Source organism: Caenorhabditis elegans, chromosome X, assembly GCF_000002985.6.
Source record: "Caenorhabditis elegans chromosome X".
Taxonomy (NCBI): Eukaryota; Metazoa; Nematoda; class Chromadorea; order Rhabditida; family Rhabditidae; genus Caenorhabditis; species Caenorhabditis elegans.
In genome coordinates this window covers 834,429-851,674 of record NC_003284.9, presented here as the reverse complement: position 1 = coordinate 851,674, position 17,246 = coordinate 834,429, and the positions used below count along the sequence as shown (strand labels likewise).

Sequence of the window (17,246 nt, the reverse complement as noted above, 5' to 3'; positions counted from 1 at the left end):
TCAAATTCGATTATTTTCAAAAGGTCATTTAATGATATTTTGATACTTTCTGTCTTGTTTTTCATTTTCAATTCAATGTTCAACTTCTTGTAATCCTTTTCATTCTCATTATTTTTTTTGTTTAATACAGTCTTACAAAGTTTAAATAATTTCAGAGGAATTCTACCAACCAGATGGGAGGGAAGCGGTTATTTTTCCTATTTTTCTTATTTTTAGTGCAACTCACCAATAGTGCAGGTAATTGAAATTCGAAAAATTTTTAACAAAAAATTTATTGACAATTTCAGATTCATCAGATGTGTTCTTAAAAGAACCCAGCTCGGAACCGTATTTTCTCCAAGAAGGAAATGAGGGAATTGTCATCCCATGTGTCGTGAAACCAGAGTATTTTGACAGACAAAAGTATGAAATCAACTGGGCGAGGTACAATAATGGACAGTTGAGGTGAGCATTTTTCAAATTTCAAATTTATGTTTTCAATAAGTTTCTCACCAATTTCATGCTTCACTCTAACAGTGGTTAAAATGAAACTTCTCATTTCTATTCTCCGAATCCCATCAACTTCATAATTGCAATGTCAATATTATAGAATGATCACGAAAAACGACAAACTTCTCGCAAAAAAGCATTCAAGGTTCATTTTGGAGAATGATTCGGCGACAGGAAACTATAGCCTTCGAATCACTGAAGTGGAAAAGAATAGTGTCGAAGGGACTTACCATTGTAATGTAATTGGAACAGATGATTCGGATGTGCAGTACTCCGCGCTGGCGACCGTTGTTGTTTTAGGTAAGAGATTAGCATTTTTCAATTGATAAGGTGATTTTCAAATATGCGATCAAATATTGTTCTTTCTCCAGAAAAATTGTTGTTAAACCCCAGTTTAACTACCTGAATTAACATTCTTCAATGATAACTTTGTCAGTGCACCGCTCATACTAATCAGTGCATTTATCAATTTTGTCACTGTCCAGTTATTCTTTCCAAACCCATTACCACTTGTACTTTTTTTTGTGCATGACAACTGCCAATTATTGACCTATGCGCAGTAGGCTGGCACTAATAATGCTGACCTTTTTGTTGGAAGTAATTTCCTAGAACAAAAATGAAAATATAGTATTGAATTAGAAACGTTATTTTGGTGACCGTTTTTGTTTTATGGAGGAGATAAAACAATTTTAAGTTTTCCCGATATACATAGAATAACAGGGTTAGGCTAGAAAATTACTTTCAAGTAGCATTACTCAATAATTACTTATTTAAAATTATAGCATTTTTCAATTTTGTCAGTGCATAACTCAAGTTGGTCACTGCATTGTTAAGTTTGAGCAGCGCCTTGATAAACTTGGTCGGTGCTCGCTTGATTGTTTGTGTCACTAAAAATTGTCAGTGCGACCGGAAACATCTCCATTCAATTTTTTTTGCTGGTACTAATTTCTTTGTTCAGAACAATTTTCCAGAAATGAACTAAAAAGTAAAATTTAATAGAAAACCAGAAAACCAACCATATCGTATTTCAACGCAACAAGTCAATTTCAAAATAATTACTACCACTCATGTTCATGTCAAATAATGAAATACATATTTCAGTTCCACCTGGTGACCCAATTATTAGCACTACACCTTCCGAGAGCGTAATTGAAGGAGACTTTATGACTGCCAAGTGTGTCTCGGTTGGTGGAAGCCCACAGCCAACATTCACGTGAGTTCTCGAAAAGTTCGGGGATTGTTAGAAGTAATTTTTTTCAGATGGACACTACCGAATGATACAATTGCGAGTTCAGCTATTTTTACAACTCAGTTTAGGGACGGTGCAACCGAAAGTTTGTTACAGTGAGTTTAAAAAAAATTAGATTATAATTTAAATAACCTCCCTTTAAAATTCTACTAACAATTCAATTATTTCAGTTTCCGCGTAACCTCAAGCGATGACGGAAAATCCGTGCAGTGTGACGTCACTAACAGAGCCATGCTTGGCGGAGAAACAAAACAAGTGAAAAGTTCCCAGCTTAACGTGCTCTACAAACCAGTCGTCTTCGTAACGCCAACCGAAAACCTCACTCACTTGTCAGTAGAAGAAGGAGAGCTGGTCAATTTAACTTGCAACTCAGCTTCAAATCCCCCAGCTCATAGTTATGAATGGAAGCATATTGCGTCAGGGGAACGATATCAGGGAAAAATCTGGCCAATCCGAGTTGACAGCTCAATGAGCGGAGATTTCGAGTGTAGATCGACAAATGAACTGGGAGAAGGCACAGCTGTTTTGAAAATGGTTGTACAGCACATACCAAGAATTAATGTTCCGGTTAGTTTTGATTATACTGTTGGAATAATCGCGAACCCAAATAATTTTTTAACAAAAAACTACCCGGTCAATATCTGGCTATAACATAACAAACCAAATACTTAAAAAAAAAATTTTTATAACAACTTTTTCAGGAGTCAATCAGCCCTAACGAAATGGAAGATATTGATATTCTGTGTGAAGTCAGTGCAGTTCCAGAAGTCATTGATATCAAATGGGTTGGACCAAATGGTTTCAAGCAGAATGGGTCCAGATTGACAATTACATCAATTTCAAAGTAAAAATATTTTTTCTCGAATTTCACTTTAAAAAATTCCAATTTAGAGCGCAAAGTGGAAATTACACATGTATGGCGACCAACTTTTTGACAGTCTACGGACATTCTGGGTCACAGCAACGAATGGGCACAGGAACGACAATTGTTGACGTCAAGCGAAAGCCTGGTCAGGCTCAAATTGTTAGTGCTCGACAGAACGTAGATGTTGGAGAGACTATCAAGTTGATGTGTCAAGCTGAAGATGCAGGAAATCCGAGTGCTTCTTATACGGTGAGTTTGGCTTGAAATGTTCTCCGAATTTTAGGAAAATTCTTATAGTGGGCTTCTCCATCATCCGGTGGAATTTTCGGCTTGGAAGGCCACACAGAAAAGTCATTTGAAGTCAGGAATGCTCAGTTATCGGATAATGGCGTATATTCTTGCAAGGCATACAACGATCTAGGAGAAGGAAAAATTGGAACAGTAATGATCACGGTAAGATAATTAATACTGTAGTTTCTCATAACCAACCTATTTGTTTCAGGTCATTGAAAAAGCTCGAATTTCTAGTCCCCTTGCCACTGAGCGAATTTTCACATCTGGAGAACAAGGGAAAATACTGGAGTGTGAGGCTCAAGGATATCCATCTCCTGTTATCAAATGGCTGAAAGATGGGCGTCCAGTAAAACAGAGCATCTACGCTTCATCTGCAACATCCGAATCAAAATGCCTTCCAGAGGATTTCTGTACTCAGACGGTTGCTAGTACCTTGACACTTGCGGGTCCTCTGAAATGGTCGGACAAAGGAAATTTTACATGTGTGGCTGATAATGGGTCTGACAAAACCGATAAAGACAGCAGCTCGTGGACAATTGTTCGAGTTCTTCATAAGCCGGTGTTCTTAAACAGGAAGTTCCCAGAAAAGTCACTAGCCGCTGCTGATATTGGATCCCAAGCAATCATCCGTTGCAAAGTCTCTGCGAGACCAGAGCCAGAGTTTCATTGGATGTTTAGAGACTCGGAAATTTCCGAAAATGAGAGACACTCGTTCCATACTGTCGGAATCACTGGAAAACCTGATGAATACGAGCAATTGCTCCAAATTGAAAGTGTGCAAGAATCCGATTACGGAGAGTACGTGTGCCGAGCAACAAATGGCAATGGCGGCGACCATGTTGTGATTGAATTGAGAAAGACTAGTCCACCAGCACTTCCATTGGACCTTCAAAAGCTGTCGGCTACTTCAAACTCTGTTCTGCTTGGATGGGTCCCACAATTTGACGGAGGTGCTGATCAAACGTATGTGCTGGAAACAAGGAAGATTGACCCATTCACTGGAGAAATCGACGGAAATGCTCCAGTGTCAAAGCTGAATATTAATGCCGTGCAACAAGATCAGGAGGTTGGTAGATTGATTTGGAAATATATAACGGGGTTACGCACCAACAGATTTTTATTACGTTGCACCAACCAACTTTAAAAAAAACCTATTTATTTATTACATCCGTCTCAGAAACATCTAGATTCCACTCTTTTTTATACTGACCAATTCAAAAATACGACCAGAAACTATTCCATTACCGCCATTAAAACACTCATAATCATCTCCATTTTTATCGCAGATCGACGGCACGCTAGTGTCGAAGAACATCTTCAACTTCACCGGGCTTACCCCATTATCCACTTACAATTTACGCATTCAAGCTGTTAGCGAGAAAGGCGAATCGGAATTTACGCCGGTTCTAATTGCCTCCACTGAAGACGTCGTTGAAGACGCGAACATGATGTCCCCAAGCCGCCTAGTTCTGGATTCCAGTGAACAGAAGATTAATGTTGAGGTGGGTAAATGGCAGACTCTGGATATTGGAAATCCAAGGGGCATTTTTACGGAATAGTGCTAGTTATGCAGTTTGTTGCTCACTTCGTGATATTGACTATGCACAATGACTGAATCGTGAAAAAAAACTAGTCAATATTTTCAGCCAAAACTACCATCGGATGCTTGCACATTGCTCTACGTATTTCTTGATGGAATATGGAGAACCAGCACTTGCCATACATCAAGCAACCCTATCGGAAATATCATTCCTGGAAGAGAATATAGAGCAAGGTTCTGCACAACTGCTAATGGACTTAAATGCTCACCAGTTTCTAAAACTATTTGTAAGTTTTTTTTTAATGTGAAGTTTAGTCTGAAGCCAAAATAAAATTTCAGCAAGCGGTTCTGGTTCAGTTTGGAAGACCAACGTGTTTTTCCCATTTTTATTCTTCATTTTCATTGGTCTTGCTATCTGCGTATTCTTCCTTGTCTGCTGCAAAACTCGATCAAATCCAAAAACTTCAAAACTTTCGTAAGCAAAAAAAATTAAAATATATGTTTTCCTACTTTACTCATTTTTAGGCCAATCATTCTTACTTCCCTACCTGGAGATGAATTGAAAAGGCCTGCAGATTATGAAGAACCAAAGCACGCAACATTTGCAATAACGGAAAACGAAACTAATCATTTGAGGTTAGGAGAATATTTAAATTCGAATAACTTCAAAAGTTTTAGTCAACATGATGCAAAGTCGACGAAACCGCCCGGTTTGAATATGGAATATGATGTGTCCACAGATTGTTATTTACAAGAAAATACAGAAGTTTTAAAAAGTGAGTTAGAAAATTCTATTTCCTAGATATGTAAAAAGATTAATTGGTAAGTAGATCGAATTTTCTTGAATATTTTCTGCACTATAATAAAATCAATAACCCTACTACTAACTTATTGCCCAATTCCCGATTGACTGATAAATGCAATTGCCCATTTAAGTAATTATGCTTTATTCCATTTTAGCCATACAGTGAACTTAATTGGTAGCTGGCTACACGTGGTGTCAGGCTGTGTCATTACGGTTTAATCTACAAAACATGCGGGAACGTTTTGGCCAAAAAATGTGACGTCAGCACGTTCTTAACCATGCAAAATCTGATGAGAACTCTACGTCGCAACTCTCGCGTTCTTTCAGATCTACGTAGATCAAACCGAAATGAGACACTCTGACACCACGGGTGGCTATATAACTTACAGACGCACTTGTTAAATCCTGCCGCAATTTTTGTAGACCAAACGATTCAACTTTCAGATACTTCACTATCCGGCTTTACAAACGGTGATGTACTGGAGAACAGTGATGAAGATCGACGAATCGTTCGAGAGATTATTGTTTAATTTTGTCATATTTTTTGTCATTCTTCCCCCCTCACAAACTTCTTTCATTGTATGACGTTGTTAAATATTCGGGTCGTTTAAACAACAGTAATAACGTGTTGATAGTTAACTTAACAGTGTGTTTTTGAGCTTTTTTTGAGCTCTAATTTTTCCTTAATAAAATTCTATAATCAAATTATGTATGCGTTAATCTTAAAACAACACACAAAATTTTTATGAATGTCCGCATATGCTTTTAATTTGAATGTCATTATATATTTATTAGAAACACATTCCTTCGAGCAATTTTAGAGACGGATGTTAGAATTGAGTTGAGTTTTTGGACTTTTTGATGATATTTGAGTTTGTTTGGCTCAGTTGGCATAATAGAACGTGTCTACATTCCGCCGAAGTACTCGTGAAACATTTTTTCAAAGTTTATTTCTGGTTCCAGTAAGAACAATGTTTGAAATAACTTGTACATTGCTAAAATGTCTAGAAAAATTTAGGTAAAGCTTTAAAAAATATTTTTGAAGTTTTTAACATTCGAAAACAAATACTCAATTTTTGCCGATCATGGTATGCCGACCAAATAAAAATTCTCTACAAATTTGAAATGTTTCAGATAATTGCACGCAGAGTTTGGCAGTCAAATATGCACTATTCTTTCTTGAAAATTAACAATAAATTTATTACTTCTAGATAAAGTTTAAAAAAACTGGTTTCCTTTTCAGCATATTTCATAAATTTATAGTTTCATTTTCCGTACATTTTTTAAACTTAAAAAATTATAGTATTAATTCTTGATCATTTCCTAAAAATTTAAAAAATCATAATACAATCTGAGTTTTTTGATGACACACTCGGTCCCAAATGCAACTTTACTCTCTCAGCCTCTTGGCTATACACCCACGTAGTATACATTCCAAATTCTCAGAATTTCCCTCTGCTAAACACTTTTTATGAATTCATCCACCCATATACGTATTCACTTGACTCCTTCTCAGATCTCTTCCGTCCAGTCGCAATTTTATTAGAAATCATATGGGGCGGTTGCTCTTGGTTGCTTCGGGCTTCCTGCTCCGTGTGTGCAGGATGAAGAAGCCACGGGGCAAAATGGGAAAAGCCGACCCCACCGGAGCCGAGATGAAGGAAAAAGGGAGGGGCAGGAGACGGGGGCAGATCGTGTGAGAGCAAGAGCAACATTTCTTGTCGATATCTCCATCTCTTGCCTCCCTCCCTCATTGAAGCTCTTTTCCTTTCTACCTCACACGGCACCCGCCTCCTTTGGCTTCACATTGAATTTGTTCAGTGAATAAAAAAGTAGTAAATTGTAAACCTAACAAGTTTCTTTTTTTCTTTCGTTTTTTCTTAATACTCCGAGCCTTCTTTTTTCGTACTTGTGTGTTGCTTATAAAGCTACCGTAATCTCAACTTTCAATTTTTCCATTAGAACTATACATTAGATGATTGCAGTTCTATTTTTTTGAAGTTTATTTTGCAAAATTGTCAGTGCAATAAAAAAAGGAATTTTCAATAAATGCTGGGATTTTTTCACGAAGGAAACTTTTTATTTAACTTAACAAAATTTTTTGTTCTAACAAAAAGTTACACCAAAAATGATCTACTTTCCATACTTAAATTTTTCAGAGTACTCTAGACTAGACTTAAACTAGGTATGTAAAATTTATTAAAAGATTTAAATGTCTATTTTTGATATTTTTGGTGTGCTCAGATGTAGATGTAGATTCTGAAAGCATTTTAAGTATTTCAATGTTTTGAAAAAAAAAAAATTTCGCTCATTTTTTTCATTCAAAAAAATGTTTTCTTCGATAAAAATATATAATTATTTTGAAAAAGTTTTAACAGATTTCTAAACATCATCAAATAGTAACAAAACATATAATAAGTAGCTTTAGGAGTAATTCTAGAGGCCCCGGAAAAATTTCGTATCGACATTCAGAAAGTGGAAAGTCTTCCGCTTAAAATTGTAAAGTTAGTCAGTTTTTCCCCTTCTTTAATACTTGTACTTATCAGTGCAGTTAGAAATAAGATATTCGTTTTTGTCAGTGCACTTTTAGTATTGGTCAGTGTATTTACCGTTTTGGTCAGTGCAAGCACTACTTTGGTCAGTGCCTACATGCGGTCCAAGCAAAATCCTATTTTTTCCAATAAACTTATTTCTTTCATTTTCAAAAATGTACTCAACATATTTTATATCTAGATCCCCGTTTTCACTTTCAATCCATTAAAACTTGAGAGTTCTTTGTTCATGATTAAGTCAGCTGAGCTCTTCGTCTCATTTTTCCTCCCCCATGTTTAATTTGAGAAAAACAATTTTCAATTTGCGAAACTAAAACCTAGTTTCTCCGAATAAAATTCTTCAATTGTTTCCCTCCGCTTAGTGTTCAGACATTCAACGCGCTCTGCTCTATCTACACAAACCCCCTCCTTCTGTTAATTTCCCGAAATTTCGTCTAAATTTCTCGCAAAAAAAAACGAAGGCAATGAGAGAGATAGTGTAGTGCTCCTAAGCTCTGGTGAGCAAGAGCACAAGAAAAATCGATGTCGCCCAGATTTCCGGCAGTGTCTTTGACGTTTTTGGAGAAGAAGGAAGCTTAGTGAAAGAAAACATCTAAACATGACAAACGTTTTTTTTCTGTTCGTTTTTTGTCTTCCCGCTTCCGATTTCATCTCATTCTGCTGCTTTCGCACAAAATCATTTTTTCTTGGTTTCTGAAAAGTTTTCACAACAAGTTTTAGTATTGGTTTGTTATACGGAAAAACATTTGTCTTCCTTATCAGTTGCTGGTAAAATTGGAAATCATTTCGATTTTTTTCAATTATATCTAACGGTTAGCTATACCTCTGTGTGAGGTTTTCAACGGCAAATACTTTGATTAAAACAAAAGTCAAGCATTTCAAACAAAAGTCAAGCATTTTGACCACGAGAAAAGGTTTACAACTTATGTAACTTTGAAATTTTGTCTGAAATTCTGATCAACTGATTTTACAAATCTCAAAAACGCTGGTTAACAGCAGCAAAAATGGAATACTTTCTGAGAACCTAACTAACTAAAGATTTTTTGGTATGTGTGTTGTATACCTAGCTCTTCCAGAAATATTTTCCAATTAGAAACGTGGAATTCATTCGCATTTTTAGCCTTAGAAAAACACTTCTCCTAAGCCTAACTTTGATAAAAAGAGCCTTTATCATTTCAACTAGAAAATAATAGTATTTTGTCAAATCGAGCTAGATTTTTTATTGAATTTAGAATCACCATAGCAATAGCGTTCATAAGTTTTATCACTAATCCTATAACATTTTAGATAACAAATGTTTTTCAATCAATCAATGAGGAGAATTATATGTAAAAACTTAAGATCTACCACGACTAGTAAAAATAAGATTTCAACTTTGATATGCCAAATTTAAATAGCTAATCATATTTTTGTGATACGAAATCATAAAATGACTATTAGTATAAAATTGTGCTAAAAGTTTTGCTTCAGAGTTAAAAAATAAACCCTTGGTCCAACGCCGTGCCACTTCAGCCATTTTTATGAAACGGTCTAAAAATTAAAAATAGCCGGTTGAAAATTATTTTTTTTTTTTCAATTGTCAATGGCAAAGTTTCCTAATATTTTATAATGTGAGTACCATGTTTAGAAATTTGAAAAGAAGCAAGCATCATTTTTCCCATAACATTTTGAAGTTTGATGTCAACAATAACTCTGCCAAATATGAATTAGTATGAATTGGCGTCTGCCCATTACCGAACAGCTCTGTGTTTTTAACCAAATTTAAACAACGTTTTACATGCGAAAGTTTCTTTACACTGTGTTTTATATTTTTCACGTCAAATACTATTATTTTAAATTTTTTCAATACACACCACTATGCTTTGTCACTAAATTATTTATATCTGAACAACCATAAACTAATATGTCAATCAGCGCAAACTAAAAATTTCTTTATAATCTTTTCGTAATCCAATCATCTCCAGACTAGATTTGTATCACCAAGCCAACTAAAAATTATTTTAGTTTTCTGAAAAAAACCTCATGTTATATAACTTTACAAGGCATACTATTAGAATTCCGTATATTTAAAAATTACGAATTTGTTGGTTTTCTTTCAGTTTCCTACAGTGTATCACAACAATTTATTGCTGGTTCAGACATTCTTTTTGATAGTTTTTGTGAAAAGAAAAATCAACAGGGTTAAAAAATGAATCAAATAAACTGTGATCTACGAACAAGTTGCACAACTTCCCACAGATACTCTCAAAAATAAATTCTGAACTCGCGGTAAAACAATATTGCATAAAAGTTCCAACTTTCAAGCTCATAGATCTTACCGCTTTTAAAAAAACGTGTTTAAGCTTAGCAGTTTTCTAAAATCTAGTCCTATACTATACATTTTTCAGGCAATGGATCAGCGGAATAAGTGCTTCGTTCCCCACGATCTTCGCCCAATTTTGGAAGCGTTGGCGCGTGAAGTACTCCGAAGTCAACCATCGGATGTGGCCGAGTTTGGCCACATGTTTTTCGATGAGTACTTGAAACATCGCAGAGGTGAACTTTTGGTCATATATTTTGGTGGGAAAAGTAGGCTGGGGAAAAGAATCCGTTGAATTATTTACGAGATTCTAGTTATTTTTCCATTGATATCCAGATTTGCAATAAGGCACGCACACGCATGAATGAGATGTGAAATTGTTTCCCTGGACTTTCATATTTTGAGCTTGAGCATCATTGTGCCGCAATTTTCCTTCAAGTTTTGTGTAGGATTTTGCTAATTATAAAATGCATGCAAGTAAAATAAAGTTTCTTTCGAAGAAAATCAGAAAGTACATATGAAGTATTTCCCCTGTTTTACTAAACAAATACCGACTTATTCATATTAAAACTGCACTTTTAAAAAAAAGTTTTGGATTAAAAATAGAACATCAATTATTAGTAATATGCACACTAGAACATTTTCCCAAGTATTGTTTTTGACAAGAATTTTCATAGTGTGTCTATTTTTCCTTCAAAGAATTGCAAGTTTAATGCACCAATTGAAAAAAGGTAGACTCAGTGCAGTTCAAAGAGAGCAAAATTTATCAGGCGTATAAACATTTAATTTCGAACAAAAAAATTTACTGTTAAGTGAAAATTTCAACTTGAATTCAATTTGAATCAAAGATAATTCCCACATTTTTTTTTCAGAAAACAGGAACATTCTAAAGGATCCAGCGGCTTACGAAGTTTTCCGTGCTGATCTCCAGAAGAAGGTAAGATATAAAAATTTATAATTTCCACAAAAAAAACAAAAACTAATACTATAATTCGTGTGGCTTTATCGAAGTTTATTCCTTTCAGATTTGTTTTTTCACTGACTCAGTCAACTATTTTATTTGAATTTTTCAAAATAGGAAAATAAAACACGTAAAAAACATAAATTGCCTTTGTTACAACAAAGTATACTCTAACGTGACTTTCTCCTTAATCTCGTAGCTCTGGCGTGTTAGTTTGGTCAAATTGGATGTTTATGTCAAATGACACTTTTTCTGACTTTGAGAGTAGATACACGATACATTTTTGAGCACGACGTTTATTTGAGGATTTTCCCGCTGTTTCATATTTAATCGTTTTTTTTTTGGAAATTTTTTCAACCTTATAAGTGGTGTCATAATTCGACATCTAAATTCATTTTAAAAATAATTTCAACTTTTGGGAAGAACAGAGTTTAAAAAAATATTTCTCGTTTTTTCATGAAACGGAAACTAGATATAAGATACCAAAATCCGCATCTGGTAAAAACAGTTTTCTTCTCACACTAACTAGTGAAGGAACATACATTTCGGTAAACTTTTAGAAAAATTTTTTTAATTCAACATAAAATGATACACTGGACTCTGTCTAAAGCGATAAGTGGGAACTCTAAAACTTTTATTACTTACCTACTCCTTACATTTCAAAAATACGCAAATACTTGTTTGCTTTTTGAAACTCTAAAACTAAAAAAAAACTTTGATGCTAGGAAAGTCAGAATATGGAAACTTTTGCGTACATTTGAGAATAGCGAATAAAAAATTAGAAAGCGTTGCCAAACATAGATTTATTCGTGAACTTTGGTTCCAAAGAGTCGAAAAATGTCATATAGAGACTCAATCATTTTTTTCTGACTTTGAAAGTAGGTACATTTTTGAGATGAATTTTCAGTTTTAGTGTTTTCATATAAGAGAGTAATTTTTATATTTCTGAGTGATACATGATCTGATAGTGAGATCAAAAACTAAAATTTTCTCAGAAACATTAAATTTCCCGAGAATTTTTAAAATTTGTTTAAAGACGTTGTGCGCTGACTCAAAAATTACATTAATAAGATTTTTTAGACCATGCTCCCCCCTTTGCAGTTTCCGGCAAACCTAACAGGAATTTATTTTTGTGTTTCATTTTGACGTTTACAACTAAATAGCTAAAGAAACACCGAAAAAAGCTTTTCAATATTGTGGGAAAATCAATTGAAATATTTGGAAAATTTTAAAAAATCGTTAATAATTAAGAAATATTTTTTAATTTAAAATTGTGACATAATCGCTATACTGAGACTTTATTTTGTCATTCAAATCAAAATCCCACAGACGCTATTCCACATTTAAGTGTTTTAAAATTTGAAATGAAACAAATTTGTTGGATGATTTGCACGCTACCACCAAGAATATTATATTTTTAAGCCACATGACTCAGTGAATATCAAAACAAATTCAACGCGCCAAACTTTTCTCATTTCAGTTTGCTGAAGTTGAGCGACCAGCCAGTCCAATGGACACTGCCGCAACTAAAATTCAAGCCGCTTTCAAAGGACACTTGGTTTGTTTTAATCCTCTGCCTTGTAGTATGTAAGTATTACTGTGTAAAGTTCCAGGTCCGCGCTCACCCAGAAAAGTATGGAATGAGCACTAGAACTTCTTCTTCTGAGAAGCTTGATTCTGCCAACAACAAGAAAGATCAAAAGTGAGTACTACATAATAGAATAGAAATGTCTGAACTAAATGAATTTAGGCGTCATTCCGTGGGAGGTTACACCATTGATGTGGACACTCCGGAAGACAGAGCCGCGACCAAGATTCAATCTGAAATTCGCGGATTTCTTACTCGCAAGCACGTTGATAAGATGAAGAAGGAGGATACTGACGCGGCAACTAAGATTCAGGCACATATTAGGTTTGTTAAAAATATTTGTGTTGCTTCTTGAAATATCAGTAATAGTTACTTATACCCTTGCAAAAAATTTCTGAATGTGTTATAGAACGTCATAGGTTAAGTAGCACTGTTTTATGTTTTATTAGATTGAATGCAGAAGACAGTATTTTACAGGGAATTGTTTATTTTATTTAAACTAACTGCTGGAGACCTACTTGCTATAAAATTGAAGTTTGATAATTTTTGAGACATTTGAAGTAAATCAAACGGTACCTGAAAATGTTGCGAGTGATATATATGACAAACTTAGCAACTCCAAGTCTTTTTCAGAGGCTTCTTGACACGAAAACACTTGGACGAACAGGGCCTATCTCCATCCAGAAGTCACTCTTCCCTTCAATCCGACCATTCTGATCACAACTAAAAAAACCATATTCGAAATTTTTTCACAGCGCAGACTTTCCAACGAATTCATGCCCAGAGATTAATATTATTTCTGTCTTCAAATTTTCTAACTTTTATTTTTCTAACTTCCTATCGTATACACTCGTCGTCATTATCTCTTAATAAATAAACCAACAAACAATGTTCATTTCATGATTTCACTATCAAAGTCTTATCCGAACAAATGAATAAAAAAAAAGACAACTGTTAGTGAGTTCTAAATTTTGTCAAGAAATATTTTTGGTGAATGTTTTTTTTTTCAAAATTTTTAAATTTCGGTACTTGTGTAATATACGTGGGCAACCTTTTTTCTTCATATTAAGCTAAAATGGAAATCAGTTTTCCGTTTGGATTAATTCAGCATTTTCAGAAGAAATGAATGGAAACCGTATTGGAATATACTGTTGGGCCAGGTTAACTACAAAAAACAAAAATTGTTATAGTTCTTTGGCTGAAAAGTAATTTTTAAGTAAACCCTTCATTCAATAACCAAAAAATTCAAATTGAAAGCCAAATCGGAATCAAAAACTAAAAAAAAGACATTTCGGATCAACTGAATATCACATATAAAATCTACATAATTAGTAATCAATTGAATAAACTTGTGAAAAATGCTATGTAGAACCCTTTTCATCTGATTGTGCAATATTGTCCGTGAGAGCCAACGCCTGAAAAGGGAAGTAAAATCTTGTTGTTTCGATGATCCAACTTACTTGTTGCTTCAAAATATCTTTCAATTCTTCGTTGTCCACGAGGATTTCATCAAGTTGCTCGATCTTTTCACCATGCATGATTAAGGTCTCATTGAGTTGTTCTTGCAGCCTCTAAAAAATTGGATTGCTGTTTGAAATTGGGGAAAAAAATTGGGATTTTCGGAAGTTCTTATCACTTGTAATCCTTTTCCTTCACCGTTTTTTTGTAGTTCACAGTGATGATTGAAAACACGCTTATTTTATTGAAAACATTCAAATTATTCTTGAACAAAATCTCAGCCTAAGTTATTCGTACAGTGTCGGCCCTGGAGCAATGAATCGAAGTTTAAAGAGATTTCACTTTACACAGTAAGAGCTTCGAGCGAAGCCTCAAACCTGAATAGTCAAGTTTTCTAAACATATACCCCACTCCTGAAATAATTTCAAAGAGATCTCGAATAACCCGTTAACAGGTTCGAGGCGAAGCCGAGAACCTGCGCCAGCTACCTTGCTAATAACTTAAAGCGAATTAACCCTATCCCCATTCCCGAAGGGCTGGCGGGCCCATATATCCGCTAGTCAATTAATCATATTCAAATATTTTCAGTGTTCAAACCTGCATTAATGCTCGAAATCATTCAAAAATTACACATCTTTGAATAATTTTGTCATTTTATAAAAACTTTAATTTAAAACTTTGAAACATCTAAACAAAATTTAAATATCGTAATAGGATCTTTTCTCGTGCTGGACTATTCAGCGTGTATTTAGATTAGATGGCGGTATTAACCTCCGAAATAATAATTAATCTAATATGCAAAAACCGATATTTGCCCAAACGATTTATTTTTATCTCACCTCAATTTCCGCTTTATCACTTCGTCTCTGCGCCAAAAGAAGTCTCTTTTCCATCTCTAATTGTTCAATTATCTGCAGAAGGTCGGTCACATTCCCGTTCTTGCCATTTGGAGAAGATGCGATTTCCTTTTCTTCTCTCTCCCACCGATGGCTTTCCTAAAACATTGATTTACGAGTACGGTTGTGCAAAAAATTGTCCATTAGAGCAAAAACTCACATCAATGTATACTGATTTAGTTTGTGTAGATTCATCATGTTTGACGACTTGATTCGTTTGCTCCCGAGACTTGTTTTCACAGTTACAGGGTAATTGTATAATCTTCGGTGATGAGGATTTCCTCTTCGCTTGATTCTCCAAGCTTCTTTTAATTTCTGCTCCAAAAGTTTCGAAATCACTGATAAATGTTTCTTCTGTTTTTTGTAGCGCACCTTTCATTTGTGAGATCTAAGACAATAGCCTAATTTTCAAAATTTTTTCAAAAAAAATACCTGGTTTCTAAAATATTGAAGTACATCTTGAGTTCTGTGCCACGAATCTGTGCTATTTTGGTACTTTTCCTCTAATTCAATTTTCTCCTTTGTTAATTGGGAGCAAGTATGTTTGAGATTTGAGATTTCTTGATGAAAGTGATCCCGTTCTGAAAAATTTAGTCATTGAATCTATATTTTCTAAAAAAGTATTTCTTACCTTCACTAAGCATGTTCACAACTTTTTCATTCACGGAAAATCTATTTTCCTCCATTTCTCTCTCAAGATTTGCATGGCTGTGTTGTAAGAATTGATTTGCTTTTTTGTACTCCGTTAGTTCCTTCCGCAATCCATAAATTGCTTGGTTGAGAATTTCTTCAGGATTTGGTAATGTTACTTCTGGCACAGCAACTGGAGCTGGAGCCGGTGCTGGAGCAGGTGTCAGAGCTGCAGCGGGGCTCACAACACTCGATATTGAGATATCCTGTAATTTTTAATAATATATGTATTGAAAAATGATAATTAGTATTGTACTTGATTACTAAGTTTTGCTGTTTACTAGTATATTGTTTGTTGAAAAACGTTCTACAAATTTCAAAACGGATTGGGATCCGATCTGATAAAGTTTGATGTTTTTCTAATCCCTGACTTGCTCTGAGACTTCGCCCCGAAACAAAATCATTATTCAAATCACAATCTAAAATTCCATCACTCTAAATTTAAATCTAGTTTCTGCCGCTTCACATCTTGTCTAGGATTTCCCTGATACCTTGTTCAAGATCAGATCATTGTCTTGTCTTAGCGAAAGTGACTTTCTGTGTGTTATGTATACTATGATGTCATTTAATGTAGCTACTCACCGTATCAAACTCCATTGGTATTATTCGTAATCGATCCGGTGACGCTGTCCGTGAAGATGCTCTGAAGTTATGTTTTCTTTTAGTCAGTAGATCTACCAGTAATGTCAGTGCAACTGTTAGTTTGGTCAGTGCAACTGTCTAGTTGGTCAGTGCAACTGTCAACTTGGTCAGTGCAACTGTCAAGTTGGTCAGTGCATAATCCAAGTTGGGTTAGTGCACTCATAATTATAGTCAATACATCCACAAATTTATCATTATGGTCAGATTATTGTTATGTTTACATAATTCTTACCTTGTTAAATGTTCAATGTCCGATGAAATAATTGTTTGAATATCATCTCCAATATATCGATTATTATGAAATGCTAGAAAACGGGAACTAATTATTAATATTTATTCATTTAAATTTAAGAAAAACTTACGCGGTAAAACAGGTTCCAACATAACAATATCGTCAGCTAATGGCTCGGACCCTTGTGACGGAGATGAGCATTCCTGCTCAGCATGAACTTCATCTGGCACATCAACTTCAACCTCGGCTGCTTCTGGCCTGATATCCAACACCTGATCAATTCGTTTTTGTGCTTGAAGTATTGCTTCTTTCCAATTAACATTCATTGTGCCTGAAACTGACTAAAAAGGTAAAATAGAACAGACAAAAGCTGGTAAATAAGAAGCGTGTTGTGTAAAGTTCTGACGGAAGGAGAAAAGATGAATCAGATAAGCAGTGACGGAATTTAGTGGAATCCACGTTTTATTGGGTTGAACAGAGGAAATGGAAGAGACACATTGTGTCGTGGAGAAACCTAGGCCAGGAGGTATTGGGATAACAAAATTGTTGTGTTGAATAAATATTAAAATATAAATATAACAATACAATTTTAAGATTTCAAAATTCAAATGAAAACTTTCTGATTAGGTATATTGAAAATTTTAACAAATCAACAGTTAAATAAATTTCAAGAAAATAAATTGGCA

At 34.7% G+C, this 17,246-nt stretch overlaps 3 protein-coding genes across 3 annotated transcripts; 2 read left to right on the top strand and 1 right to left on the bottom strand.

The window, feature by feature from the left end:
* Window positions 1–153: 153 nt before the first annotated feature.
* igcm-1 (B-cell receptor CD22-like) lies at window positions 154–5,944 on the top strand. Its single transcript, NM_075765.8, has 16 exons — window positions 154–237; window positions 288–444; window positions 590–789; window positions 1,591–1,702; window positions 1,750–1,833; window positions 1,909–2,305; window positions 2,440–2,582; window positions 2,630–2,852; window positions 2,901–3,056; window positions 3,106–3,963; window positions 4,184–4,399; window positions 4,544–4,724; window positions 4,777–4,912; window positions 4,963–5,073; window positions 5,116–5,213; window positions 5,687–5,944. The coding sequence occupies exons 1-16, from the start codon at window positions 174–176 to the stop codon at window positions 5,770–5,772; spliced, it is 3,222 nt and encodes a 1,073-aa protein (NP_508166.1). The 5' UTR covers window positions 154–173; the 3' UTR covers window positions 5,773–5,944.
* A 4,237-nt stretch (window positions 5,945–10,181) lies between these two features.
* Window positions 10,182–13,531, top strand: F39H12.3 (RIIa domain-containing protein). The gene is made up of 6 exons (NM_075764.7): window positions 10,182–10,329; window positions 10,966–11,030; window positions 12,535–12,612; window positions 12,668–12,756; window positions 12,805–12,966; window positions 13,276–13,531. Exons 1-6 carry the CDS (start codon window positions 10,185–10,187, stop codon window positions 13,367–13,369), a joined length of 633 nt encoding a protein of 210 aa, NP_508165.2. The 5' UTR covers window positions 10,182–10,184; the 3' UTR covers window positions 13,370–13,531.
* Window positions 13,532–13,853: 322 nt separating this feature from the next.
* Window positions 13,854–16,897, bottom strand: F39H12.1 (Pericentrin). Its single transcript, NM_075763.8, has 9 exons — window positions 16,691–16,897; window positions 16,561–16,633; window positions 16,269–16,329; window positions 15,628–15,892; window positions 15,429–15,577; window positions 15,157–15,384; window positions 14,940–15,095; window positions 14,103–14,213; window positions 13,854–14,057 (listed from the first exon to the last, which is right to left on the bottom strand). Exons 1-9 carry the CDS (start codon window positions 16,884–16,886, stop codon window positions 14,004–14,006), a joined length of 1,293 nt encoding a protein of 430 aa, NP_508164.2. The 5' UTR covers window positions 16,887–16,897; the 3' UTR covers window positions 13,854–14,003.
* Window positions 16,898–17,246: the final 349 nt, after the last annotated feature.

Excerpts from the sequence above, each read along its gene's own strand:
- F39H12.1 (NM_075763.8), bottom strand. The coding sequence starts at position 16,886 with ATGAATGTTAATTGGAAAGAAGCAATACTTCAAGCACAAAAACGAATT. Across the intron at positions 16,634-16,690 it reads GTTGGAACCTGTTTTACCGC|CATTTCATAATAATCGATAT; the intron begins GTAAGTTTTTCT and ends CCCGTTTTCTAG. Across the intron at positions 16,330-16,560 it reads GACATTGAACATTTAACAAG|AGCATCTTCACGGACAGCGT; the intron begins GTAAGAATTATG and ends ACATAACTTCAG.
- igcm-1 (NM_075765.8), top strand. The coding sequence starts at position 174 with ATGGGAGGGAAGCGGTTATTTTTCCTATTTTTCTTATTTTTAGTGCAA. Across the intron at positions 1,703-1,749 it reads AGCCCACAGCCAACATTCAC|ATGGACACTACCGAATGATA; the intron begins GTGAGTTCTCGA and ends AATTTTTTTCAG. Across the intron at positions 2,306-2,439 it reads TACCAAGAATTAATGTTCCG|GAGTCAATCAGCCCTAACGA; the intron begins GTTAGTTTTGAT and ends CAACTTTTTCAG.
- F39H12.3 (NM_075764.7), top strand. The coding sequence starts at position 10,185 with ATGGATCAGCGGAATAAGTGCTTCGTTCCCCACGATCTTCGCCCAATT. Across the intron at positions 10,330-10,965 it reads GTACTTGAAACATCGCAGAG|AAAACAGGAACATTCTAAAG; the intron begins GTGAACTTTTGG and ends TTTTTTTTTCAG. Across the intron at positions 12,967-13,275 it reads AAGATTCAGGCACATATTAG|AGGCTTCTTGACACGAAAAC; the intron begins GTTTGTTAAAAA and ends AGTCTTTTTCAG.